Raw genomic sequence first — 27,772 nt, 5'->3', positions numbered from 1 at the left:
TGAATCTTTTCATTGTTAGTGTTTTACATAGTTTCTAGCAGTAATGAATAATTAATTACCAAGGACCAGATGTTTTTAAACCTTTCCTCTAATGCTCACAGCCATCCTTCCAAGCTAATCTGCCTTTTCTTCATGTTAATGATGAGGGACCTGAGGCTCCACATGCCCCACAGATGTTGTCATTCCAGGGTAGTCAGGGCAGTCATTTGCTGGCTTCAGATTTCTTTCAATAATTTTTTTTTTCTTTTTTAATGAAGACCTTAGATAGGCTGTAACAGATTATCCCCTTTTCCCCTTCTGTAAGAGCCAAGGTGCCTTATATTGGTTAAAATCTGGTGAGACCTGTGGTGTATTGATTGCTTCTGTCTGCCCCTCAGTGGTTCTGAAACATTAGGAGGTTGTCCTTGAGAGAAATCTCAGCACTTCACTCAGTGAACCGATGCCTCGAGCCACTTGTATTTGGAACCATAAAAGAGCTGTCAGTTCACCCAGTTGAAGGAGGAGGGTGTTGGTGGCTTTCTTTGTTGCCGGAAAGATGGATCTGATTATAAGAAGCCTCTCAAGTAGAGAGTTGAATCCAAAGAACTAGGAAAATCTGGGTGTTTAAACAAAGTTTGAGTTGACATGGGATGTTGTTGAGATTGCAGCTTATTTAGGAAGGGAAGGGGGTAGATCTCTGGCTCTTTCTAATTAAGAGTTTGTGTCCAGAGTCTCCCTTTGTCCCAGGCTGCTAAGATTATTTTTCCAGTGTCTTTCAATTGCCACAAATATACAAGAATATGGACACATGTGGGTATGTCTTACATATTTGGGGGAATATTTTTCTGGAAACTTTGATTCTTGGGCATATCCTTATTGATACATTAGAATAAAATACAAAGCAAAAATGCCATAAACTGGAATTGTGATCCATCATCTAGAATGAGAAAACGTCACACATTTGTGGACATTTGTGGACAATGTGTGACATTTTCTATTCTAGATGATGTTGCTTCAAGAGTGTTAGTGAAACGCTCTGGAAGGTAGAACCATTTGCCCTTTCCCCTCCTCAAGCCTGCTGGCACAGAAGTGTCAGGAGGGTAAGAGTTCCTGTAGGAAATATAATGGCTTTTGAAGTTGAGTTTCCTGTAATGTGAAGAGGCTTTTTGTATTTGAGACATAAAACAAAACTGAGTATTATTTTCTTCTTAAGAGTTGTCTCATAGGCAATCTAAAAAAAATGGATGCTTAAATTAGAAATAATACAACAAATTTATGGGGCATTTGATAGCCTAACCATTTAAAAAACTGCAGTTACGTGAACTTTGGCAAACTTTCTGAATTCACATAAATGGATAGTTTTACCATTTAAAGTGTTAGCTTTGAAGTTTTCTTTTGAGGGAAGAGATAAAATGCGTTAAAATTAAATTATGTTTGTTTTTGTTTGAATGGCTGAAAGATGAACATGATGCAAATTTTAAAACTACAAATCTTTTTGGCATACAGTAAAAAGTTTTCATTCCACTCCTGTTCGGCAGCCTCCTGGTCCACCTTCCAGAGGCCAATAGTTGATAATTATTAATATATTCTTCAGAGATACTTTGTATGTATACCAGCATATATATATATTTATATATATATATATGCCTACCCTCTTTTTCCACACACTCATTCTATTGATCAGTCTCTCTAGGGTTCTGTATCACTATTGTCTCTTATTTTGACAGGCATTAATTCTAGTATATAGCAAGCCTCCTCATTCATTTTTTTCTGTTACATGCACACACTGTCCACATAACCTCTCTGTGGTGCAGTTTCTAGGTTGCTTCCAGATTTTGCAGTGAACGAAGAATTTTCTCACACAAGTATGAGTCTTAGAATAAATTCCTGTCAGTGTAATGCTAGGTCAAAGGGTGTGGGCCGCCAGGTATGGTGGCTACCATCTGTTATCCCAGTACTTTGGGAGGCAGAGGTGGGAGGATGACTTGAGTCCAGGAGTTTGAGGCCAGCCTGGACAACATAGTGAGACTGTCCGTATAAAATAAAAAAATTAGCCAAGGGTGGTGGCGCATACCTGTAGTCATAGCTTTTCAGGAGGCTGAAGTGGGAGGATCACTTGAGTCCAGGAGGTCAAAGCTGTTATGAGCTATGATCACACCATTGTACTCCAGCTTGGGCAACAGAGTGAGACCCTATCTCTTAAATCAGAACAAGGATCTCGCAGGAAAAAAAAAGTTTTTAAAGGGTATGGGCATATGGGCATTTTAAATTTTAATTTATATGGCCAAAGTGTTTGCCATGGAAATTATACCAAATTATCAGCAATATATTGTGGTGCCGTGTAGACTATTGGCTTTGAACACATTTTCCTGTGGATGGGAAATTGAGAATTTTTAAATATGCATCTTTAGATGTATAATATGTTAAGTATATGTGTATATTTAGATATGTTTCCATGTATTTCATTATTGAGTAATCATATTTGATTCTCTTTTTGGAGGCTAGGTAAGTTTATGTGGCAGTTTTCAAATATTGAGAGCTATTAGGTTGAAAAAATATGGATAATAAGGTAATCTGAGGAACTTTTAGTTTCTTGCCCTTTCTCTCTTACATCCCTCTGAATTATTTAAGATCCAACTGAGTCTTGCCTTCTTCCATGAAACCTTCCACAATTATTCCAGCTCTTATTTACCTGGGATAGCAGAGCCTGTACTCAGTGATATGCTTTTATTAGAGTGAATCTGTACAGTATCATGTTTGTGTGCCATGTTAGGAGACTCACAGCATTAGCAGGGAAAGAGCAAGGAGGAGCTTACCTCTTGGCTTTGCCCTGTGATTTTTATCTAGCTCTAGGGGCAGAAACAATAACATTCAGTAGATACTATTTTCTTAGTTTTAAATAAGAAATACTTCCCCCAGTACTTTGTTATAATATTTTAAGCATAACTTGTATTATTTTTCTGAATATAAAAGTAATAATGATCATAATAGAAAATATAAGAAATATAAAACATTTTATAAAGCAGAAAATAAAAATCACCCAGAACCCTATCAGCTATGAGTGCTCATGGCCATCATTTCTTTTGTCCTTTTCTCTCTCATTGTATGTTTCTGTCTCTCTTATGTGTGTTTCTAATGAAATTGACAGCAACATGCTGATATAGTTTTATATTTTCCTTTTTTTTTTTTTTTTTTTACCCTAAGCTGATGGCTTGGGGTATTTCCTCAAAGAACTTTTCCTATGCATGTATATATACATAATATGAAATGTAGAGAAAGTTTTGAAAAAAGAGATTAGAAACAAAATTATACTATGCATAATGCTGCATTTGCTTTTGCTACTCAGTAATATGTGGTAAGCTGCCTGTCTCAGGAGTAAGTATAGATCATTCTAGTTCTTATAAATGTTTGTACCTTTGCACCAGGTCCCATAGGCTTCCAGTGATATCATGTTTCCATATTATAAATAATGGAAAAGTGACATCCTTTTTCATAGATGTATGTAGAACCTTGTAGCATAGATTAAAAGTGGAATGACTGGGTTAAATGCTATACACACTTAAATTTTGATGGATAATGCCAAATTTCTGCTTAAAAATGTTTCACCTGTGTGTATTCCAATAAATAGCCTCACTATCCTCATCATCTCTGAAAATGATCTCTTTTAGTTTCTTTTAACTTGATAGATTAAAAACATTGCCTCTTGTGCATGTTTAATTTACATTTTCCTGATGGTAAGGCTGAATGTTTTCATATGCTTCTTAGCTGTGTGTCTTTCAGCTATAAATTTTCCATTTTCCTAGTTTCTGATCGATTATTGAGATTTCTTTGATATTAACCTTTTTGTCTGTTACATATATTGTAAGTATTTTCCTCCAGGTTGTTGTTTTCTTTCTTTCTTTCTCCCCCACCCCCCCGCACCCCCCAATAGAGCTCAATTTCTGGAGTCCAAGTTGTTGTTTGTTAACTTATTTCTTGTTGTCGTTAGCCATAAAGGAGTTTTAATTTATATAATAAAATCTGTATGGTCTCTCAGTTTTGGATCTTATTTACAAAGACCCTCCAATTTAAAAATGTATTTTCTTATGTTTTTTTTTTTTCTAGCACTTTTATGATTTTGTTTTCTTACAAAGACTGAGCTAGAATGAAGGAATGATTGAACTTTATTTCTTTTCCTCTGTAGTTTAATCATGAAAATTGATATATTTTTATATAGGATTTTTATGACTTACCAAAGCAGTTCTGTGGAATATAGATCAAGTTAGATATTAAGTTAAAACTGAATCATAGAAATTCAGATTATGGATAAATTGTTCTTTAGGACTTTAAAAATCTCTCTGCAGCTGTCATTTAGTTTCTAATAGTGTTCTCTGGTCCCTTAGGGATCCCAGCACTTGGGTAGGGGGTAAGGAGTGTTTAAAAAGAATATCAGGTGTCGTCAAATCAGTTCTGCTTTTATCTGTAATATTTCATTTGAAAATAAAGGTGCTGCTGAAAACAAGAAACAGAAAACCCATAATTTGCTATTCCATTGGAAGTTTGGAGAGCAGGGCAGGTACTAGTAACTCATTTTCCCTGAGGGGTTTCAGTGAGTTGGTATGGATCATGTATGAGGTCAGTGTGCAGTAACTAGAATTCCTTGCCCCTGAGGACCTTGGCTGAGCTCCCCTGACAGGGCTGAGCTAAGCCCTATCCTGGGCTAAGCCTAACACTGCGCTAAGCCATATCCTGTTACAGTTATAAAGTATGTTCTGTAGTGTGACCTTCTGCTCTAGAACACTTTGCACACTATTATTCCACGTTTCCTCTTGGATACCTCTCTCATCTGTTCACTGGGATCTAGTTATGCAGAAGCAATACATACGGCAGAGCATAAGTATTTTTGTTAGGAAATGAAGTACGTTTCTAAATCTGTGAGCAGAAAACTGAAATGGAAGATTACTGAGCAAATTATAAGCTCAGGACCAAGAATGCCAGGAGAGTTTTTTTTTGTTTAGAAAAGAAACATGAAGTGTTGTTTATCTGTGGGTGTGAAAAATGTATTAAAATAGCACATGAGGCCAAGTGTGGTGGCTCATGCCTATAATCCCAGCACTTTGGGAGGCCGAGGCAGGGCGGATCACCGGAGGTCGGGAGTTCGAGACCAGCCTGATCAACATGGTGAAACCCCGTCTCTACTAAAAATACAAAATTAGCTGGGCATGGTGGCATGTGCCTGTAATCCCAGCTACTCGGGAGGCTGAGGCAGGAGCATCGCTTTAACCCGGGAGGCGGAGGTTGCAGTGAGCTGAGATCGCACGATTGCACTCCAGCCTGGGCAACAAGAGTGAATTTCCGTCACAAAGTAAATAAATAAATAACAAATAAATAAAATAAAATAGCACAGGATAACTATTCTAAAAAGCACTTTTCTTCCCCCATCTTAATTTGATAACATCAGTCTTGTCTAAGTACCTTTTCTCCTGGAGTGGACTAATGGAACAGTATTTTTTTAGACTCTTGAATTACTGCAGATTTACTGACCAACTGTTATTCCTCTCCTTAGTGGTACTTAGTTTGCTTCAGAAGATTTGAATTAAATTTTGGTTTTGGTGTCATCTTTCACATCTCCTTTTTATTTCTTCCATGTTGATTTTTAAACCACTGTCCCCCTACTTGTAATAGCTACGGTAATAGGTAATTATTAGGCATTGTTATCTGGGCCAGGGACTCTGATAGTGCTTTATATACATTATCTTATTTAATATTTTCACTGACGCTGTGACATGTCGTTACTGTTTTCATCTTACAGATGAGGAAACTGAGGCTCAGAGAGTTTAAATAGTATGCCAAAGATTTTACAGTTGGCTGAAATTCAAACATAGCATTGAAATTCAGGGCTCTTTCTTCAGATCCCAAGCTTTTCACTAGTATAGTGTCTTTAGATTTTTTCACCTTAATGAGTAACTCTGTGTGTCCCTTTCTGGGATGATGCTGAGAGAAGGGAAAATACATCTCACCGCTAATGCTGGTCCCAGTTCTCAGAGAGTTGCTTCTTGGTCCAAAGTGATTTTAATGTGCAGTCGTCTCTAAGACCTGTTGAGTTTCATGAGTCAAGCAAGAAGAATTCCAGGTCTTTCAGGCATCTCCTTCCGTCAGGTTCACTTGTGGTGAAGATGACACATGGTCAGTGTTTCTAATTATACTTTGGTCTTCCTTTTCCTTGAATATTGTCAAGGAACAGAACTGCCCTTCCCCCTTCCCTCCCTTCCATTCAGTAGTGTAGTGGTAACTCAGTCTTAGAAACAGCATGAGAGGTCACTCTTCCTTTAGACATGCAAACATTTTGTTAGCTTTAGTTCTCCCTGCTTTGTTCATGTAAAGCTTCATTTATATGACCAATTCCCTAGTGTCATCTCTTTCTACCCTTGCAAAAAGCTTAATGTTAGATAACAGTGCAACACAATAGAGCATAAAGTTAAAGTTGGCTAACTTGGCAGGGTAAAAAGTACATCCAGGGCTTGTTCTTATTTTGACCAAAAAGCATTAAAGTATATGCTTATATGGCAGGAATCGCCAACCTCTCCAAGCTTGGGGAACATTAGCCTGTGTAATAGGGCTGACAACAAGATGACTGGTACAAGGAGTAAGGTAAGAAAGAGAGAAGAGGGGCCAGGCGCTGTGGCTCACACCTGTAATCCCAGCACTTTGGGAAGCCAAGGCGGGCGGATCACGAGGTCAGGAGATTGAGAGAGACCATCCTGGCTAACATGGTGAAACCCCGTCTCTACTAAAAACACAAAAAATTAGCTGGGCGTGGTGGCGGGTGCCTGTAGTCCCAGCTACTCGGGAGGCTGAGGCAGGAGAATGGCGTGAACCTGGGAGGCGGAGCTTGCAGTGAGCTGAGATAGCGCCTATGCACTCCAGCCTGGGCAACAGTGTGAGACTCCATCTCAAAAAAAAAAGAAAGAGAGAAGCGGAAAAGGAAGGCACTAACGACGGGAGAGGACACTGGTGGAGTGCTGCCAGTGATTTCTTTGGTTCTCTTTCTTTGATGTGTCCACGTAAATTGAGTGCTACACCTTTAGAAGTGGTTCTTTTTAAAAAACTATTTGTATTTGTATTTTTAAATTTTTTAAAGTTTAAGTTCTGGGGTACAGGTGCAGAAGTTGTTCTTACTTTTTTTTGATAGATGCCAACAAGAATATGTTCTGTGAAAGATCTTACTAGTGTAATCATTCTGTCATTTCACATTTGAAATCTTGACTATATATTTGTGACATTATATATACGAGTCTTGCATATAAAGTATATTTAACCTGGGTCAGTATGTTAGCATGTATCATTGTCACTGATCCCACTGTGTCTCTGCATAGATTACAGTTATGTATAAAAGATCAATTTCCTGTTTTGCTCTCTCGCCATCTCTCCTAATTCATTGGAATGTGATGACTCTTTATTGATTGCCTAATTCATTTCTTTTTTTAATACTTTTTTATTTTTAATTTTTGTAGGTACATAGTAAGTATATATACTTATGGAGCACATGAGCTATTTTGATACAGGCATATAATACATAATAATCACATCATGGAAAATGGGGTACCCATCCCCTCAAGGATTTATCCATTGTGTTGTCTTGTACATGGTTGGTGGGAATGTAAATTAGTACAACCACCATGGAGGAACAGCTTGGAGGTTCCCCAAGAAACTGATTCACTTCTTTTTCATCTCTTGAGCCCTTCCACCTGCAGGTTCTTGATCAGAAGTTCCTGTTTCCAACACATTGCCCAGGCCATCACTCTGACCATTGGCTTCACTTGCTGCTGTCCCCAGTCAGAACCTTGTAGGCAGTCCCTTCTGAGGCTTCCTCGCACCCAGCACCCCTCTGCCCTGCAGCCAGCCCGATTTGTGCCTTCTGACCTCCAAACATGTCTTGCTTTCCCACTTAGGAATTAGAAACACTGGGAATGATCATCCCCCCTCTGAAAACAGTCACCACCACTGCCTGTTGGAATCCTGCTAGACATAAATAAAGCCTTAGCTCAGTTTCCTTAATGGCACCTTTCTCATACCCTCATACCCTCCTGCTACATGTTGTGAATTCTGCCGCATTCTTTTTTTTTTTTTTTTTTTGAGACAGATTCTTGCTCTGTTGCCCGGGATGGAATGCTGTAGTGTGATCTTGGCTCACTGCAACCTCTGCCTTGCAGTTCTCGTGCCTCAGCCTCCTGAGTAGCTAGGATTACAGGCATGCACCGTCACCTCCAGCTAATTTTTGTATCTTTAATTGAGACGGGGTTTTGCCATGTTAGCCAGGCTGGTATCAAACTCCTGGCCTCAAGTGATCCACCTGCCATGGCCTCCCAAAGGGCTTGGATTACAGGTGTGAGCCACTATGCCTGGCCAACAACACATTCTTTGTAGCCAGGCATGCGGCACCAGCAAGGAATGCCTCATTTGATAATACCATTGTTACACTCTGTCATCATCAAATGTCCCAACATATACACAAAACTTTAATCTGATTCTCCTTAGGGTCACGCAAAGCTAAAATCATTTATAAAGGCATTTAAATGAATTGTGCCATTAAAATTAAATCAGTGTTATATGTGTGTCTCTACAGGTTTGTAACTCATTATGTTATGGACCTTTGGGGTTGAATGTACAGATGCTGAATCTGCAGATGCCAGAGGCCCAAATTGATTTTCCTAGGGGCCATCTATCTCCTAAGTGATAGCTACATGGTGTGGACATGTCTTCTTATTTCTTCTGCCTTTTGGGGGGCAGGGATGATCTTTTACTCATTATTATATTCTCCCAAAGTTTTTTTTTTTTTTTAACACAGTATCCTGCATTTGATAGGTTACTTTAGTAAATGTGTCTTCAGTAAGTAATTAATGAATATCATATTTTAAAATAAAATCTCATCCCAAAATGGAAATAAGCAGAGAATGGAGTAGAAAAAGAAAATCCTCTATTTGAAATGAGGATGGGCAGCCCGAAAATGGAAGCGACAAGTCAGGGTTTAAGAATAGACTGAGTAATCTAGATGTGACTGTAAGTGCTGTATTTGTGAGGTATGACACCTGGGTCTTTAAACCAAGATCGAGTGTAGTAACTAAACTGCTTTTGAGGGGGAGGATAGAAAAAAAAAGAATGGAAGGAGGCAGGTGGATGTTTGCTGAGGCAGGTGGATGTTTGCTCTGGCAGGTGACCCAGGTGAACTAGACTTGGGGAAATCTGTCTTGTGTTCCTGTCTTGTCCTTTAGTCTCCTTCCAAATCCAGCTTTCTTTTTTTTTTGAGACAGAGTTTTCGCTCTTGTCGCCCAGGCTGGAGTGCAATGGTGCAATCTTGGCTCACCACAACCTCCGCCTCCTGGGTTCAAGCGATTCTCCTGCCTCAGCCTCCCGAGTAACTGGGATTACAGGCATGCGCCTCCACGCCCGGCTAATTTTTTTTGTATTTTTTTTTTTAGTAGAGATGGGGTTTCTCCATGTTGGTCAGGCTGGTCTCGAACTCCTGACCTCAGGTGATCCACCTGCCTCGGCCTCCCAAAGTGCTAGGATTACAGGCGTGAGCCACCGCGCCTGGCCCCAAATCCAGCTTTCTAAGTGCTGAAGTTTTTCATTGTAAGCCTAGAGGGCCATCCAGTTGTGCTTTATCACAGGGGTCCCAGACCAGTACTAGTCTGTGGCCTGTTAGGAACTGGCCTCACAGCAGGAGGTGAGTACCGCCTGAGCTCCGCCTCCTGTTGGATCCACAGCAGCAGTTGATTCTCATAAGAGCAGGAACCCTATTGTGAACAGCTCAAGCCAGGGATCTAGGTTGCACACTCCTTATGAGAATTTAACTCATGCCGGATGATCTGAGGTGCAATGGTTTTATTCCAAAACCATCGCTCCTCACTCCCATTTGTGGAAAGATTGTCTTCCTTGAAACCAGTCCCTAGTGTCAAAAAGGTTGGGGACCTCTGCTTTATCGACCAGTGAATAAAAGTTGGAATACCCTGGCAGCACAGGCAGCCCGCAGCCACCGTAGATAGAGCTCATACACAGCAGTTTTATCTGTGAACTAACATTACATTGCAGCATTGTGAGAGCATATAAAATGAAGTTTGGTTTTAGAGTTTTACCAGACCATTCTCAGTCCTACATCATTACTATCATCTATGGATTTAAAAATCATATTAAAGAAAATACAATTTAAAAAACCTTGCCCATGCCACTGGGTAGGGGGTTATGCCATATTAAGCAATGTGTCTGTCTTTCTCTTTCTTTCTTTCTTTCTTTCTTTCTTTCTTTCTTTCTTTCTTTCTTTCTTTCTTTCTTTCTTTCTTCTTTCTTTTCTCTTTCTTTCTTTTCTTTTTCTTTCTTTCTTTTTCTTTCCTTTCTTTCCTCTCTTTCCTTCCTTCCTTCCTTTCTTTTTCTTTCTCTCTCTTTTTTTCTTTTCTTTCCCTTCCTTCCTTCCTTCCTTCCTTCCTTCCTTCCTTCCTTCCTTCCTTCTTTCTTTTCTTTCTTCTTTTTGAGACAAGGTCTCGCTCTGTCACCCAGGCTGGAGTGCAGTGGCGCAATCTCAGCTCACTGCAACCTCCACCTCCCGGGTTCAAGTGATTCTTCTGCTGTAGCCTCCGAAGTAGCTGGGATTACAGGTGTGCACCACCACGCCTGGCTAACTTTTGTATTTTTATTAGAGACAGGGTTTCACCATGTTGGCTAGGCTGGTCGTGAACTTCTGCCCCCGGGTTCAAGTGATTCTTCTGCTGTAGCCTCCAAAGTAGCTGGGATTACAGGCGTGCACCACCATGCCTGGCTAACTTTTGTATTTTTATTAGAGACATGGTTTCACCATATTGGCTAGGCTGGTCCTGAACTTCTGCCCTCAAATGATCTGCCAGCCTTGGCCTCCCAAAGTATTGGGATTACAGGTGTGAGCCACAATTTGTGTTTCTTAAAGGAACACAAATATAACTGTGAATTCTGACATCTTCCATAGTATTCTCATTTATGCATACACAACAGGAGACACTCTTTTGTCCTATTTATAGCCAAAGATGCTTTGTTGAATATGGCATGAAACAATATGATTTTTAAGTATACAGTTTTACTGTGATCTGATGATCAACATGATACAATTAATAGTGCTCTGTCAAAGGTAAGTGTTAACAGCAACAGCTGCTTTATTCTCAGCTAGGGTATCAATTCCCAGGGAAATGCTTATTTTGGGAGAAAAGATTTACTTCAAGGTTATATGTGAAACATTTCCGCCTTGTAACTTTGTGGAAAAACCTAAAGGATCCTTAAATATCTAGCTCTGGAAGGGACCTGGGTTGGTTTGACGAAGTGATTCCACCACCCCATTGCCTCATTGTAAGAGGAGTGACTTTTTACTTGCTCAAAGCCTTGGGATTGGAGGAAAAAGGAAAGCTGGGAACCAAGGGCAAAGTTGTTTATTATAAGAGGATTGGCTTTGGCCTATACTTTATTACTAATAACTAACATTTATTAACATATATGTCACTTACTGAGCTGAGCGGCAAAATCTAAACTCTCAGAAGAGACTTTAGAGCTAGATGCTACTGTTAGCCTTTATTTTATAGACAAGACACTGAGGCTTAGAGAGGTTAAATAAATTGGCCAGTTGATAAGAGGTGGAGTCAGGACTTGAATTCAGGCATCTCTAGCTCCAGAGAGGCCATCCTAGAATAAGTCCTTAACTTCAGTTCTCTTTCTCATGCATTTGTTCAGTCAGCCAACACAGTGATGTGATGCCTGCTGCTAGTAAGTACCCTATGAGGCTCTGGAGCTGCAGAGTTGAATATAAAATGATCCATGACCTTGAGCAGCTCATGACTGCATGACACAGTAGGACAAGTGCTGGGAGAGAGGGAGTCCGTGTCCAGGGGCTAAGCAAATCCAGAGATGAGGCATCAAACCTTAGAGAGGGGCAATTTAGAGAACTTTCCTGGAAAGTTGACTCCAAATGCATTCTGAAAGACAAATAGGAGTCGACTGGATGAAAATTGGGAAGTGTGGCCTCTCAGAAGCAATAATACTCAAAGGCTTGGAGATTAGAAACAGTATGGTGGTTCCATGGTTCCTGCTCTTTGCAGGTGACTCGCGCTATGGGAAAAGGGTGGGCAAGGGGAGGGGGCATGGTACAGATGGATACGGATTTGGGTTTGGCTCTGCCACTTCCTAGCTTTGTGTCCTTGAGCAAAATCTCAACCTCCTCAAGCCTCAGTTTCGTCACCCATAACATGAGGATAAATAATATACTTACCTCAGGACTGTTATGAGGGCTGAATGATATAACAGACTGAAAGTGCTTAACACCATGCTTGACACATCATAAATGCTCAGTCCGTTGAAGCTGCGGTTACTAATCACCATTATTATTGTTACTATCTTCGTTTTCCTCATTACTTAGGTAGGCAAGGCCCAGATCTTAAAGGGCCTTTCTCAAACCACCTTATGTTGTCTTTCGATGCAGCCTTAGCCACACCATGAACTAGGGGAAATTCTGATGTCTTTGAATGCTGGGTGGAAGGATAGACAGAATTTCCTATTTCGAGAAGCGGTAACAAGTTCATTTTGATGAAATGTATTGCAACATAGCAGAGAGGTCAAGAGCCTTTTCTGATGTCTGTGCTTGTGATGGGAAAATTTGTATTGAGGAAAAGGCAATAATATTACAGTGTCACTTTTGCAAAAATCTTCTTAAGCACAGCTGTCAAAAACCTCTTTCCAGAGAAGGCCATTTGCCCTCTGTGATCCTGAAGAATTCATCCCCACTAGATTATGAGCTTTCTGAAGACAAAAGCCAGGTTGTACTCATCTTTAGATCCACAGTGTCAGACACCTTTCAGTTGCTTGGTGAAAGTTAATGATGCTCCTCAATGTTCTGGTATTTGGCATTTTACAAAGGGCAGATATTGTTAAGAAAAAGATAAGACTTATGACAGCATGCTATTTGGTTCCTTTTACATGGTTTTTATGTGCTCAGCTCTGATATTGCCCTGCTTAGATGCTTTAGTGATTTTGATTCTTTTGTATGCCTGTACAGAGAGTTGTTTTGGAGATGATTAAAGTGTTTTATGGTAGGTGGGCTTTGTGAGAGCAGCACAGCTGTGTCTGTCTTAAACAGTTTTATCCCTATTGTCTAGTGTAGTGCCTGGCCCCTACAAGGTACGTGATAAATATTTGTAATAATAAATTTCTATTAAAAATGTGGGTCAAATTACTCTGAAACACAATCTTTTTTTTTTTTTTTTTTGAGATGGAGTCTCGCTCTGTTGCCCAGGCTGGAGTGCAGTGGCGCAATCTCAGCTCACTGCAAGCTCCACCTCCCGGGTTCACGCCATTCTCCTGCCTCAGCCTCTCCGAGTAGCTGGGACTACAGGCGCCTGCCACCACGCCTGGCTAATTTTTTGTATTTTTAGTAGAGATGGGGTTTCATCGTGGTCTCGATCTCCTGACCTCGTGATCCACCCGCCTTGGCCTCCCAAAGTGCTGGGATTACAAGCGTGAGCCACCGTGCCCGGCCGAAACATAATCTTAACAAATTTAACTTACTTTTCTTGGCCGATAAGTAGAAGTAGAAGATTATCTGTGCTCAGTACAAAATTTCATTCAAGTTTGGGTGGAGATGCTCTTAATGTTTAAAAGGTTGGCTTCTATGTTGTATGGTGTATAGGGCCCTTGCTTTCTCCCTTGTGTCATTCACTGTTGTTATAGGGTAAGGTCTTTGGGCTGAATGGGTACAGTGTTTTAGGTGTCGACTTTAGGCCCCAACTCTGCACTGCATCTGTCTGCTCTTGCTAACACGACTGCAACGTTGGAGGAATGTCATAGCATCTCTAGGAAAGTGATCCTGTAATGCTTGGTCCTCGTTCTCTCTCAAACACAGCTATTTATGTTGCCATTGGCCCAAGATCATATGGACAGCATCTACCTCTTCTTCCCAGGCATGTTAGAGAAGGGCCCCTTCAACCCAGCCAGCTTATCTTTCATCTTTTAGGTCACTGCTTAACATGTTAGCTCTCAACAAAGTGCTTTCAAACCTTCTTCACAGACTATTTGCAAAGTGTATGTTGATGGAGCTTTTTTGCCCTGTTGCTCTTCTAATTGGATGTAACAGTCGTTTTTTTTTTTGAGACGGAGTCTTGCTCTGTCTCCCAGGCTGGAGTGCAGTGGCATGATCTCTGCTCATTGCAACCTCTGCCTCCCAGGTTCAAGGGTTCAAGTGATTCTCCTGCCTCGGCCTCCTGAGCAGCTGGGATTACAGGCACATGCCACTATGCCTGGCTAACTTTTGTATTCTTAGCAGAGACGGGGTTTCACCATGTTGGCCAGGCTGGTCTCGAACTCCTGACCTCAGCTGATCTGCCCACCTCAGCCTCCCAAAGTGCTGGGATTACAGGCATGAGCCACCGCACCCAGCTGGATGTAATAGTCTTTGATGCACCTTCTTTAATTCTAGTCTGGCTAAGTTTGGGGGACCTCTCATAAGGTGTTCCCTGCCTCCTCCTCCTTCCTTCACTTTAATTCCTGTCTTTCCTTCTCCTTTTCTTTCTCTAGTCATATATGAACTGCCCATGAATTAGTGACGTTAGGATTGTGCTTTGAAAAATAGGCATATTTTACTTGAATTTGTTTTAGTACAGGAATTGGGTTAAAAGAAGTGGATGCAATGCGGTTTGTGTTCACTTCTGCACTAACCTGTGAAAATAGAAAAGCATATAGATTTTTTCCAGTTATTTATTATTTTGTGGTAGAATGAAAAAAAAAAAACAGATGCTTTGGAGAGTCTGATCAAAGCGTGTAAATTCATATGAATAGCTGAAGGTTATGCATCTGGGTGACATGGGGTCAACTTTTCCAGATTTACGGAGATGTACCAGAGTTAAAACATGGGATATGCCAGTTTGTGATGTAAACATCTGAGAACTTTGGCATGTTTTGATTTATTTTTTTCACTTCAGTATTGAGAGTGGCCTGTGTTCACTACTAGGGGGAATGGGAGAGGGTTCAGGGAGGTTGTTTTTGTTTTTCAAACAGAAGGGGAACAATACTTAGCAAATGCCCCTGGGTGTGTGCCTCCAGCAAACACATACATTGGGTAAAGACCCTGATTTCTAGCCTCCCATTGCCTCTCATCTCAGTTCTTTTTCCTTTTTATTCTGGGCCCTAGGTGGTCTAGCAACTTTGTTCCTATTGTCCCAACCCTAAGTACTCTGAAGAATCTATTTCTCTAATGTGATAAGTAGTTTTATACAACATTGTCAGCAGGTGGTGAGCTGTAAGTTATATTTCCATTGGTAGAGACTTACTTTCCTGTACCCCACTAGAATCTAAGGAAGAATCACAATAAAGGCTCATACTTTAAGACATTCTGGAAGATGGGAGACCACGTAGCCTAATGGAGACAATATGAGCTCCACCACTAGCTAGTGTATCTCAGGTAAGTTACTTAGACTCTGTAAAGTTTGATTTACTGTTCTGTAGACTGAGGATAATGCCTCTACAGAGTTGATGACATGAGTATGAGAGATAACATACGTACAGTTTAGTATGGAGGAAGTGCTTCATAGATGGTAACTATGGTTTTTGGTTAAATTAGGGTATGGTTTTGGGACCTGAACATTTATTGATGATAACTTATTAACACCCCTCCCTCTACCCCTGCCTGCAGAGTAATTCTGGTCATTGTAAGTGCCAGCACCTGTGGATATCTGTGAATAAGGACTCACCAATGAAATATAAAAGACTAGGCCGGGTGCGGTGGCTCACGCCTGTAATCCCAACACTTTGAGAGGCCAAGGCGGGCGGATCATGAGGTCAGGAGATCGAGACCATCCTGGCTAACATGGTGAAACCCCGTCTTTACTAAAAAATACAAAAAATTAGCTGGGTGTGGCGGCGGGCGCCTGTAGTCCCAGCTACTCGGGAGGCTGAGGCAGGAGAATGGTGTGAACCCGGGAGGCGGAGCTTGCAGTGAGCCGAGATTGTGCCACTGCACTCCAGCCTGGGCGACAGAGCAAGACTCCGTCTCAAAAAAAAAAAAAAAAGAAATATAAAAGACTAGATGTCTTCAGCCATGTGGTGGTTCCCCTTCATGCATTTAGGCGCAGTACAGAAACTCTCCATGTCTGTGGTTACATTCGCTTCTGTATTACTCGGTGGGTGGAGGTGAGGAGTTGGAAGTCTAGGTCAGTCGTACTTTGAATTTATCTGTAGGTCCACTTCTGCCAGCTCAGAGTCCATTAGCTCTTCCATATTCATCTGTTCTCAGCAATTACAGGAAGGAGAATTTCATACCATTGATCTAATGAGGACTTGATCCTGGTAGTTATCACAGAATTCCGAAATTGAATGAAATGCTCCTCTTGTTCCGCTTTCTGAAAGAATTCCAAAGCTTCCTTCAAGGCAGTCAAGGGGATCCTTCCTTCCCCTAGAAGCATTCCTCTGTTTTGAGTCTAGAAGGCTTCATGGTGCTTTTTGTCTTGTGGCAGCTTCCTGGGAGGGATACGAGGCTCACTTATAAGTTCTCAGAATAAAAATACAAAACACAGTAAGTGCTCAATAACGTTAGCTAGGATGGTAGTGGTGGTGGGTGATAAATGATTTAATCTCATTTATGCTCCATCTTCTCCTCCACCATCCTTCCAGGATAATTAGCAGCACTAATAATCTGGTTAGACTCAGCTGAATGCTTTCTATTCCATATGAATAAGTGAGTATTGTTTACTGCTAAGACAAGCGTGGTGTTTAGATGGCATTTTCTTTGTTGAACACATTTTTGTTTTTCCTTGAGTAAATGCCTAACCTTTTCATTCGCTTGGTTTTCTTTGAACATCTAAGTCTTCTGCACACCTCCAACTGCTTTGTGAAACAAATGCCTCTTGTATAACTTTCCACATTGTCCAATCTTTTTAGATAATCTCAGCACCTCGCACTTTTGCTTCCCCTGAAGACGTCCCTCTTGGAGACCTTTAATGACTTTCTGTTCCCATCTGCATGGAGAGGAATAAAGACATTCAAACAAGTCTCCTATTTTCAAGTCCTTCCCTACCCATAACCTACCCATTTGTTTCACAAAACAAAACACCTGGTACCTTGTGTCTCTAAAGTTAAGTGTACAGACAGCAAGTTTAGCTTTCTCTGCCAGGTTTTTACCTTCTCTATTTATATTTTGTGTTGGGGGGGTTTCTGAAACCCCCTTATTTCATCAAACATGGAACTCTTTACATCTGTGTCTTGTTTTCTCATTGATTTGAAGCGATTTTTCAGTTGGGGAAAAAATGGAAACACCTGCATTTTACCACTTTAACTCAGCCATCTCCTAACTTCTAGTTCCAAATTCATATTTATTTATTATTTTTTAAAGAGATGGGGTCTCACTCTGTCACCTAGGCTTAGTGCAGTAATGCAATCATAGGATCATAGCTCACTGCAGCCTTCATCTCCCAGATACAAGTTATTCTCCTGCTCCAGCTTCCCGAGGAGCTAGAACCACAGGTGTGTGCTGCCATGCCTGGCTAATTTTTAAATTTTTTGTAGAGACAAGGTGATACTGTGTTGATCAGGCTGGTCTCGAACTCCTGGGCTCAAGAGATCCTTATGCCTTGGCTTCCTGAAGTGCTGGGATTATAGGCATGAGCCACCACATCCAACACCAAATTCCTAATGATTGACTAGATTAAAATAACCATGCCAGGCAAGGAACTAAATACACCTATATTTTCTAGACCCATTCTACGATTTCTTTTTCCTTTTGTCCTATGCTTTATTATTGGATACAAATGATAGCATGCTTATCTTTTGGAGGTGAAAGGGTCTTTCTCTAGTGAGAACTCTTTTCTTTCAAATGCAGATTTTATGGGAAAATCCAACTGGCCTGCTCTGTGTTTTCTGTTAAATAAGCCCATCTCTATGAGTTAGGTGGTAAAGGTAATTTGTTTTATTTTAGTACTATAACTTAAGAAGACAAGGAGAATTTAGAGTTAATGGAGAACCACTGAGATAATTAAAATGTGAAGAAATAATACCTAAAAAGAAAAGGTAAGAAAGGTAGGATTATTTATATTGGAGAATATGAGGGAGTGATTGTCATAATGAGAGTTAAATATATAAAGGTGCAGTGTAGGGAAGATGGCACCCAGTTGCCCTTTTAAAATGAAAGACTTCAAGAGGAAGTAGATTAAATTAGCAGTAGAGTCTATAAATAGCATAACAGAGTATAAAAATAGCAGTAGAGTAAGTATATCTTACAAAGAAGAAACTTCGACAGTGAAAGTTGTTACTGGAGGCAGGTGGGGAAGGGTCGCTGGCGAGCTTACTAGGCGAGGCTTGTGTGCCCGCTCCCACCCTGGCCCTCAGTGCCCACCCGGTCGGCCCGGCACAGCCATGATCAAGGCGATCCTAATCTTCAACAACCACGGGAAGTCACGGCTCTCCAAGTTCTACCAGCCCTACAGTGAAGATACATAGCAGCAAATCATCAGGGAGACTTTCCATTTGGTATCTAAGAGAGATGAAAATGTTTGTAATTTCCTAGAAGGAGGATTATTAATTGGGGGATCTGACAACGAACTGATTTATAGACATTATGCAACGATACATTTTGTCTTCTGTGTAGATTCTTCAGAAAGTGAATTTGGCATTTTAGATCTAATTCAAGTATTTGTGGAAACATTAGACAAATGTTTTGAAAATGTCTGCGAACTGGATTTGATTTTCCATGTAGACAAGGTTCACAGTATTCTTGCAGAAATAGTGATGGGGGGAATGGTATTGGAGACAAACATGAATGAGATTGTTACACAAATTGATGCACAAAATAAGCTGGAAAAATCTGAGGCTGGCTTAGTGGGAGCTCCAGCCCGTGCTGTATCAGCTGTAAAGAATATGAATCTTCCTGAGATCCCAAGAAATATTAACATTGGTGACATCAGTATAAAAGTGCCAAACCTGCCCTCTTTTAAATAAAAAATGTAAAAAGGCCACTCCCAGGTAAAATCCAGGGGGAAGAGTCATCTAAGTTTACCATGCAGTTGTTTACCAAAAATAGAGGAGGAGAGTCTTAACTTTTGCTCTTGGATTTAAATCAAGGTACCATATAGAAGTTGTGTAAAATCAGTATGAAAGTTCAATGTTGCTTTCCTTGCTCAGTGATTTTAAAGAAATTGGGTAGTTCCTATATGATTTTTTTTTCTTTTCTAAACTGCATTCGGGTGTCCACCTACGGCATGCCTCTATGTATTGGCTACTACAGTGTTTTAAAAAGTGTTTCAGATATTTCTTTAGTTATGTACAACCTAAAATATTGGTGTTTTGTATGGATCACAAGTGCAGCATTCCTTAATTCCTTCTACTATTTGTCACACAATTGTTATTTAAAGAACCAAGTATGTATTGCATGAAAACATTATGACTTTTTTCTCTTAGTTTAAATAAACTCCAAGGTAACTGGACTTCTAAAGCACCTTTCTGTTTGCCTGATATCTACTTTAGCAATAATTTTTTTTACAACCCGCTGACTCAACAAAGTAAATAAAAGTATATTTTATCACACATACACACATACACAAAAAAGAAAGTTGTTACTGGAATGAGCTCTCAAGAGATGGTCACCTTGAATAATTTTTGTTTGATAGTGTTTAGCATCACCTACAGGTTCTAATTTAGCTAATAAATGACTAAGCACCATTACTTTTTTTGTGTGTCCAAATCAGTTCATTTTGTCTTGAGTGTCTTGAGAGTATCCATGCACAGGTAATAGAAAGAAGTCTTCATTCTTGCCTTTTTTTTTTTTTTTTTTTTGAGACGGAGTCTTGCTCTGTCACCCAGGCTGGAGTGCAGTGGTGTAATCTGGGCTCACTGCAAGCTCCGCCTCCTGGGTTCACGGCATTCTCCTGCCTCAGCCTCCCAAGTAGCTGGGACTACAGGTGCCCGCCACCATGCCCAGCTAATTTTTTTGTATTTTTAGTAGAGATGGGGTTTCACTGTGTTAGCCAGGATGATCTCGATCTCCTGACCTCATGATCCACCCGCCTCGGCCTCCCAAAGTGTTGGAATTATAGGCATGAGCCACCGCGCCCAGCTCATTCTTGCCTATTTTAATGTCTGTATTGGAATCATTGTTTACCAATCTGACTTCAGAGCAGCAGTACTCTTGAGAAAACTAATGACTTCATAAGGCTCCAGTGTCTGCGTAAATGAGACAGTTTTCAAAAATCACATGTAATAGATAACTAGAATATTTTAATTTTCATTTTCATTTTCATTTTCATTTTTTTTTTTTTTTTGATCTGGAGTTTCACTCTTGTTGCCCAGGCTGGAGTGCAGTGGTGTGATCTTGGCTCACTGCAACCTCAGCCTCCCAGGTTCGAGCAATTCTCCTGCCTCAGCCTCCCAAGTAGCTGGGACTACAGGCGCATGCCACCACGCCCAGTTAAATTTTTTTTGCATTTTTAGTAGAGATGGGGTTTCACCATGTTGGCTAGGGTGGTCTCGAACTCCTGACCTCAGATGATCTGCCCACCTTGGCCTCCCAAAGTGCTGGGGATTATAGGTGTGAGCCACCACGCCCGGCAGTTTTTATTCTTGTGCTGCATTTGTTTGACCCTCCAATTGCTTCTGTTTCAAATGTTGCATTTATGTAAAATAAAGTGAGATTGGATATAATCTTTACTCAAAAAAAATCTTACTTGAAGTTCTTATTTTCTCTTTGAGCCATGGGAGGCAGAGGTTGCAGTGAGCCGAGATCACACCATTGCACTTCAGCCTGGGTGACAGAGCGAGACTCCATCTCAAAAAACAAAAAAAAACAAAAAAAACCCAGGGTTTTGCTCTGTTGCCCCAGTTGGAGGGCAGTGGTGCAATAGCTCACTGCAGCCTTGAACTCCTAGGCTCAAGCAATCCTCCTGCCTCAGCCTCCTGAGTAGCTGAGACTACATGCATGTACCACCACATTCAGTTAGTTTTTAAATTTTTTGTAGAGATGTAGGTCTTGCTGTATTGACCAGGCTGGTCTAGTGATCATTCCACCTCGATCTCCCAAAGTGCCAGGATTACAGGCATGAGCCACTGTGCCAGACCAAAAAATTCTAATTTTAAAAAGGAATGCTTGATCTTGTTTTTTTAAACAAAATGTACTACTTTGTACATTTTGCTTTTAGTCAATGTATGATTGTATATGGTGCTGAAAGCCATGTGATAATGGGAGAGTGCTCTACATATTATTTATTAATAAATAATTAAATATTGTTACTTATTTTATTATGTGAATGTACATCTTACGGTATAACCTAATGGTGAAAGATTGAGCTGTGGAGCCAGCCTTTGCCACCTGCTAGCTCCAGAACTTTGGCCAGGTTATGTAGCCTCAGTTTCCTTATCTGTAAATTGGGCATGTGAAGATAAATGAGAAAATACACGTTAAAGTCTTTAGCACACTTCTTAGCACATAGTAATCATTTAAAGGCTATTATAGCTGAAACGATCAATGAATCATGAGTGTTCTACTGAAGGAACCCTTCTTCCAAGTTTTCTTATATATAATATTTAGGAGAGGCATATGTTAGGTGATTAAGATTTTTTTGTTTTTTGTTTTCTTTTTTTTCCAAATACAGTGGTGATAATCCAAAGATTGTGTAAGAGAAAGTAGATGTTTCTTCTATGTTCCTCCTTTTATCCCTCTGAGTATGGAAATACTCCATGGTTTTCTCCAAGCTCATATAAACCTAAACATACACAAGGTAACTGGTTTATTTGCTTTAGGTTTGCCTTATATATTACTCTGCAACTTCTCCTACTTAGTAACACATCATGAGCATTGTTCAGAGCTAATATAGATTGAACTAATTTTTAATAACTGCAGAATAGTCTAAATAATGTAAATGTGCCAAAATGTACTTGAACTATGTATTAGGGATACTCAGGTTGTTCTGAATTGCCACCCTCTACTACAAATGACTTCGAATGCAGCATCCTTATACAGAATTTTTAAGATTCATTGCTTTTATTTCCAACGAAAGTTTCCCCAGAGTGACACTGTTGAGTTCAGAGTCAGTGCTAATTATAGTGCAAAGGGATTTGGGGTACAATACTATATAAAACTTTGTTGGTTTCTGCCCTTTTATAATCTAATTGAAGAAGTACGCATTTATTTTTCTGTGGATTTCTTTGCTTATGTACAGCAATTTTAGTAAATGGTGTTTATTCCCAGGGAGGTTTGAAATCCTTAGCATTCTGAAACATAAATCAGAAGAGCAAAAGGAATCTCTTGAATTAGGTTTACTCTGTATAGTATTTGCTGTATTTATTAGATACAAATTTGTTAGAAATTGTACATAGTTAAGTCTTGCAGTTTTTAAGAGCTAAGAGTCCCACTTGAAAACTGAAGCACCTGACTTTTGCCCTCTTGTTACTTAATGTGCTTACACCCTACAGGGTTGCAGACAGGGGAAGAGCCATCCCACATGCAGTATCTCGTCTCTAGAGGCCCAGGCTTGCTCAGCACTGATGCAAGCAGCTGAACAAATCTTGTTTTGAGGTCACCGATGGTGACAGGAATGATAGTATGCTAACAAATTATTTTTACAATAGTAAAGTTACTGTGTTAGCATTAGACAGGTTCTTTTTCTTTGTAATGTCGCTGAGAGCTACTTAGTACAACATAAGTTGTTCCAAGTGTCCACTTAAGTAGTGTGGGGTATGTGTGTGTTGTGTGTGTCTTTACAAGGCAGGGGACAGAGAGAAGAAAGAACAATTGTAATGGGTTTGTGTTGCATGTGCGTGCATGTGTGGCCACAGTATACCTTTAATGAGCAGCAGGACCATGTCTGTTTAGAAGCTTTGTTTTTCCCTGTTAGTAATTAACGTTTGGTTACATCAGTTGGGATTATACAACTCTTTAACAGCTGATGCTAGTTCATACCTGTTTTCATTCTTTCTCCCCTCTGATTCAGCTTCTTGGCTCTGGAGAAGTGATTGTGTTATACACTAGAATCCACTTGGTTGTACTGATTCACTGGAGTGGTCACATATCTGAAACCCACTGGGCACCCTGTCACGGTTCCCAGTCAGTGGGACCTGTAGTTGCATGTTTTGGTTTCATATTTTTTCTCTTTGTGATGAACAGCCTTAACTTTAAAAATTCTCTGCTCTGTAACAATTGGCTTGTTGGGAAAACATTTTTACAGCTGTGGTATTTAGCAGTCAGTGTGTTTCCTTGGGCTTCCTGCAGTATTCCGTGAAGTAGCAAGGATAATAACGGCAGTGATAGCAAACACATAAACAATGCTTACCATGTGCCAGGAATTTATAGATTATTAACTCATAACCCTCCCAACAACTCTAGGTGGTGGGGACTGTTTTCATCCCCATGTTAGAAATGCAGGGAGCAAGCCAGCTTCGGACCCATGGTTATGCAGTGTGTAAGTGGCTTAGGCATGGAAATGACTGCTTCTGGGTGAGGCTCGCTGGTGGGGCTGGAGAAACTGGTAAATGAGGCGACATTCCCAGGGAAGCTCAGTGCTGGATGCTCAGACCCGGATGGAGAAAGCCGGCAGAGTGGCTTGGCTGCTGCTCGCTGTTTGGATAGGAAGTGACACCCTGGACATGGGAGAGAAGTTGAGGGAACTCACTCAGGCATGGGAGGAAGGAAACGGGGGAAAGGAAGGTGTGGAAAGCTTTGCTGAGGGAGGTCACAAGCAACTGTCTTTCCAGGAGAGCCCTTCGTTCTTGGCTACTTCTGTCCCTGCAGGGCGCACATCTCCGGAAAAGAGTGAAGCAAGCTAAAGGTGTGTTTATCCTCAGCGAGTTTCTTTTGATTTGATGAGTGAGTCATATGCCCTGGCTGGAAAACCTTTCCATTTGCTTTTGTGATTGTGTTTTTCAAATTGGTTTTTAAGAGGTTCTATGCGACATGCTGAGGTTCTCTCACTCCACAACACTGGTACAGTAGAATAGGCCGTCTAGGTAAGAGGCTCTGGCAGGGTGCTATGGCTGGGATGGGACCCTGATTCTTCCACCATGCCTTCTGGATAGAGCTTCCTTGGGCTGAAATTGGGTCCCAGCCTCAGGGCCCCCTCCAGCATATCTGAATAATGTCTGCTGTGGGTGAGCAAAGATAAACTGCTGATGGTATGTCACAGTTGTTTTTTGTAGAATGTGGGTGCTTGCTATTGTCACTGTTACTTTTATATCATAAGGTCATAGCTGATAACCCTCTTTCTGCGTCATATCAGCATGGTTCATTGGGTAAGAACATGGGGTCAGATGGAGCTCTGGGTTTGAACTTGATTGTCTTTAGTCACTGAATGATTGTGGGGGAAGTTATTTCCTCTCTTTAGCTTCAGTCCTTAGTGTGTAAAATGGGGTGATATAGTAAGAGTAGCCCTGTCGTCGTAGGGCTGTTGAGATTGTGCTCAGCAGAGTGCCCCCGTCAATGTGTCTGCTTCACAAATGGCGGTGCTCAATATCACCTTCTTAGTGCTCTGACACTTGTGGGGAATTTCCCATTCTGATTTTTAGGTGTAATAAGCTCTGACATTCCAGGACATGCATCATTGTGGATATAGATACTGACAGCAAAAAGAACTGGAATTGAAGAGCTGCAGATTGCACGTCTCTCAAAGAAGGGTGGGGTGTCTTACAACAAAGCATTCCTGGCGTGACTAGACAAAGCTCATTTGAGAGTAAACCAGAGTCAGGTATTCTTCTGATGGAATTGATTATGCAAGCTGGACCAGGAAGAGTCCTTTATTTTATGCCCGATTGATGGTTCTTTACATTTTAAAGAACTTGTCATTTTACTTACAGAAAGAATTTTTCCTACTGCCTTTTAATAATGAAGGGAAAAACTATTGCTTTTGGTTTTATCTAGTGAAATCCAAGTTCTGCTTTGGAAGGACAAAGGAGTTAGTTTGGAGGGAAAATTCTGACCCTTTTTAGTGAGCACTGTTATCTGTTTTACCAGGTTACTTTAAAAAGTATCATTTAGTAAATTTTTTTATTTTACAAACTTATTATTGTGGAAATTTTAGGCACATACAAAGCTGTAGAGAATGGTGAGACCCCTGACATACCTGTCTCCCACCTTCAAGAACAGTCAACTCCTAGTGGTGCCTCATCTGCACCCCCACCCAGTTCCCAAACCCCCGTGATTTTTTAAGCAAATCCCAGGCATCATTATTTTATCCATAAGTATTCAAGATGTACTTAGAATGCCTTCAGAGGAAAGTTTTGGTAAGGTCAAAAATGAAAACTTGCATGTTCTAAGTTGCTTCCTGTGGGAAAATCATGTCTCTCTGGAAATCTCAAGACAGTAATCCTTAAAGCAGGGAGTGGAGAAATGATCTTTTTAAACAATAACCGGGGGAGCTTTTTCAGACTAACTTGTCCTCCTAGAAGATTGCCTCCTGAAACCACCCCCTTACTCCAAGAGTTCACAGAAAGTGTTAGAGATGTACGAGATAGAGAACCACCTCTTTGGGGAAAGTGCTTCCAGGTTATGGAGGCTTTTTAACCACCATGAATGGGACTTACTTAAAAATGTATTTATTTTCTTCCTTCTTAAACAGATTATGCTGGGTACTATTTAATTGTTCCTATTTACTACAGGGAGTTTTGGACACCGATTTGTATGCTGTGGAGTGTGTATTTTAATCATTTACGTGTCACCTCCCTTGTTGCCATTTTTTATCCTATGTCAATGTGCTTGTCTGTAATAACAGCCCCTTGTCTCTTTGAAATCTGTTAAGGGCTGAGAAGTCAGGTCAAGGAACTTGTAAAGAACTGTACTTAAAGTCAGAGTAAATGAACTGAGGGTGTTCTTTTGTTTCCTGAGCAAAGTGTAATGATGTTGGAATTAAGGATTTGGTGATATTTAACTGCTCAAAGGATGTTTTGGCTCCATTTCTTGGTTTTTGGCTGTGTTCTGCATAGATCAGGTTGCTGTGTAGCCATGTTTCGTATAGGTGAGGTATTACTGTAATGAATTATAACACAGTAGGGATCTTTCTTTTCCAGTTTCACATACAGCTTTAGAAAGGCTTGAAAGGTCATTTACATGGTTAGTGCGTAAGAAAGATGGAAAATATGTTTTAGGACAAGTTTCCATCTCACCACTGACTAAAAGTGAGTTAGGAGGGAAATAATGGAATCTTAAAATGTGCTTTTTAAAGTTTTTGTTGTTGATGTTATTTTCATTAGCAACTAAAGTCAGGGGCTTGTGTTTTAAACCTTGCAGAAAAAGCTTTACTTGGCTAAAAATAATTTGATATATGGATATGGTTTGGGTACGGTACAGCTATAAAACTGATTGATAGAAGAAACTAATAATCTCATTTGCACTGCACAAAACTAATTTCCTTTCTGCCTTCCTTTAAAGGAAAATAAGAGTAGACATTTTTAGTATTCTTTTATTTCCCATCCCCTCCCACCTCATCCCTTTTTTTAGCCTTTCCTTAGGAAAATGACCTAGTACTATCAAAACTGAGCTGTGCCCTATGCAGGTTTCTACACAGCACAGACGAGTTGCATCAGTTTTTCCTTTCTTACACCCTCACCAAGATTACATAGTTCTGTGAGATGTCCTTGGGAGTTGTAATAATATGGAATGCTGGAGAAATTCCAAAGGCTGTTGGTAAATATAGGATGCAACTGAATAGCAGTTAGCTTCTTTTGGTGATTTCAGAACTTATCTTTAAGAAAAAAAAAAAAGAGTTAAGTATACATAGCATAGCATGGGAACTAAAAAGAAAGTGCAGTGACCATGTTTAGGATTTGGATTTGAACTTCTGTCTTTCATTTGCCTGTGCAGGTAATTCAATAACAGACTAAATATACAGACTGTGCAGGTAATTCAATAAAGAGGAATACGCTGCATTTGGTTGATATTTGTGAAAGATCTCTCCTCTGTTTACCCATCATATTTAAGGATTTATTTGCTCTGCCGAATGACCTTTGCTAAATTGTGAGAAAGCTGTCTTTCTTTGCTTTGTGTTTTTCACTTTGAAAATTTTTTTTAATTAAAAATGAGAGAATAAAATACTGGAAATCCACAGTTAATAGGTAAGGATGGAAACTTACACTTTAGAGCTTAGGAAGCTGATTGACTACTCAGAAGTGAATTTTAGAAGTGACTGAAGGTTTTCTGTATGTTCTCTTGCAATGTAGCCTATTCTATATAAAAGACCTTTAAAATGTGATGTTTACAGAGCAAATATCTCAACAAATTGCTTTCAGCAAGCATGAGCACACTAAAACACTTTTTATCATCTCAGTAGTCCCATTGTATTTATTGCAAGGAACTTGTCTGGATGTGCAATCTCTGTCTGTGAGAATACCCCCAGTACAAGACAGATCAGGGGCTAGAAAAGGAAAACTTGGGTGGTGGGAATGTTCTTTTGGAAACCCAAGTTCAATTTTTTCCCCTGAAAAAGCATGAGTCAGTGGAATAACTTGACTCTCATCCCTTTTCTCTGTAGCTTAACCCTCTCTTAAGAAGCCAGATGGTCTCTTAAGACCCATCTAAGGTTCCAGATTCCTTAAATGATTTGAAGAGTCACTGAGGTCATGCTGGAGACTCCTGCCCTGCCTTAGTGTCAAAAAGCCAGTGATCTCCGGATTCATTCTTTCTTCATAATGACTGTGTTAGTCTGTTCTTGCATGGCTATGAAGAAATACCTGAGACTCAGTAACTTACAGGAAAAGAGGTTGAATTGGCTCATGCTTCTGCAAGCTCTATAGGAAGCATGGCACCAGCATCTGCTCTGCTTCTGGTGAGGGCCTCAGGGAGCTTTCA

The 27,772-nt window shown here is 40.3% G+C and overlaps 2 protein-coding genes across 2 annotated transcripts in view; both read left to right on the top strand.

Annotated features, from left to right (window-relative positions):
- Nucleotides 1–27,772, top strand: part of PTPN14 (protein tyrosine phosphatase non-receptor type 14) — a 203,850-nt gene that overhangs the window by 51,654 nt on the left and 124,424 nt on the right. The window lies entirely within an intron of this gene.
- On the top strand, nucleotides 18,345–19,190 carry LOC116457303 (AP-3 complex subunit sigma-1-like). Its single transcript, XM_032753812.2, is given in 1 exon segment — nucleotides 18,345–19,190. A coding segment is annotated over 1 exon segment (582 nt). The 5' UTR covers nucleotides 18,345–18,366; the 3' UTR covers nucleotides 18,949–19,190.

This window comes from Hylobates moloch, unplaced genomic scaffold (assembly GCF_009828535.3).
Source record: "Hylobates moloch isolate HMO894 unplaced genomic scaffold, HMol_V3 SCAFFOLD_18, whole genome shotgun sequence".
In the NCBI taxonomy this organism is placed as follows: domain Eukaryota; kingdom Metazoa; phylum Chordata; class Mammalia; order Primates; family Hylobatidae; genus Hylobates; species Hylobates moloch.
This window is presented reverse-complemented; position numbering and strand designations above follow the sequence as displayed.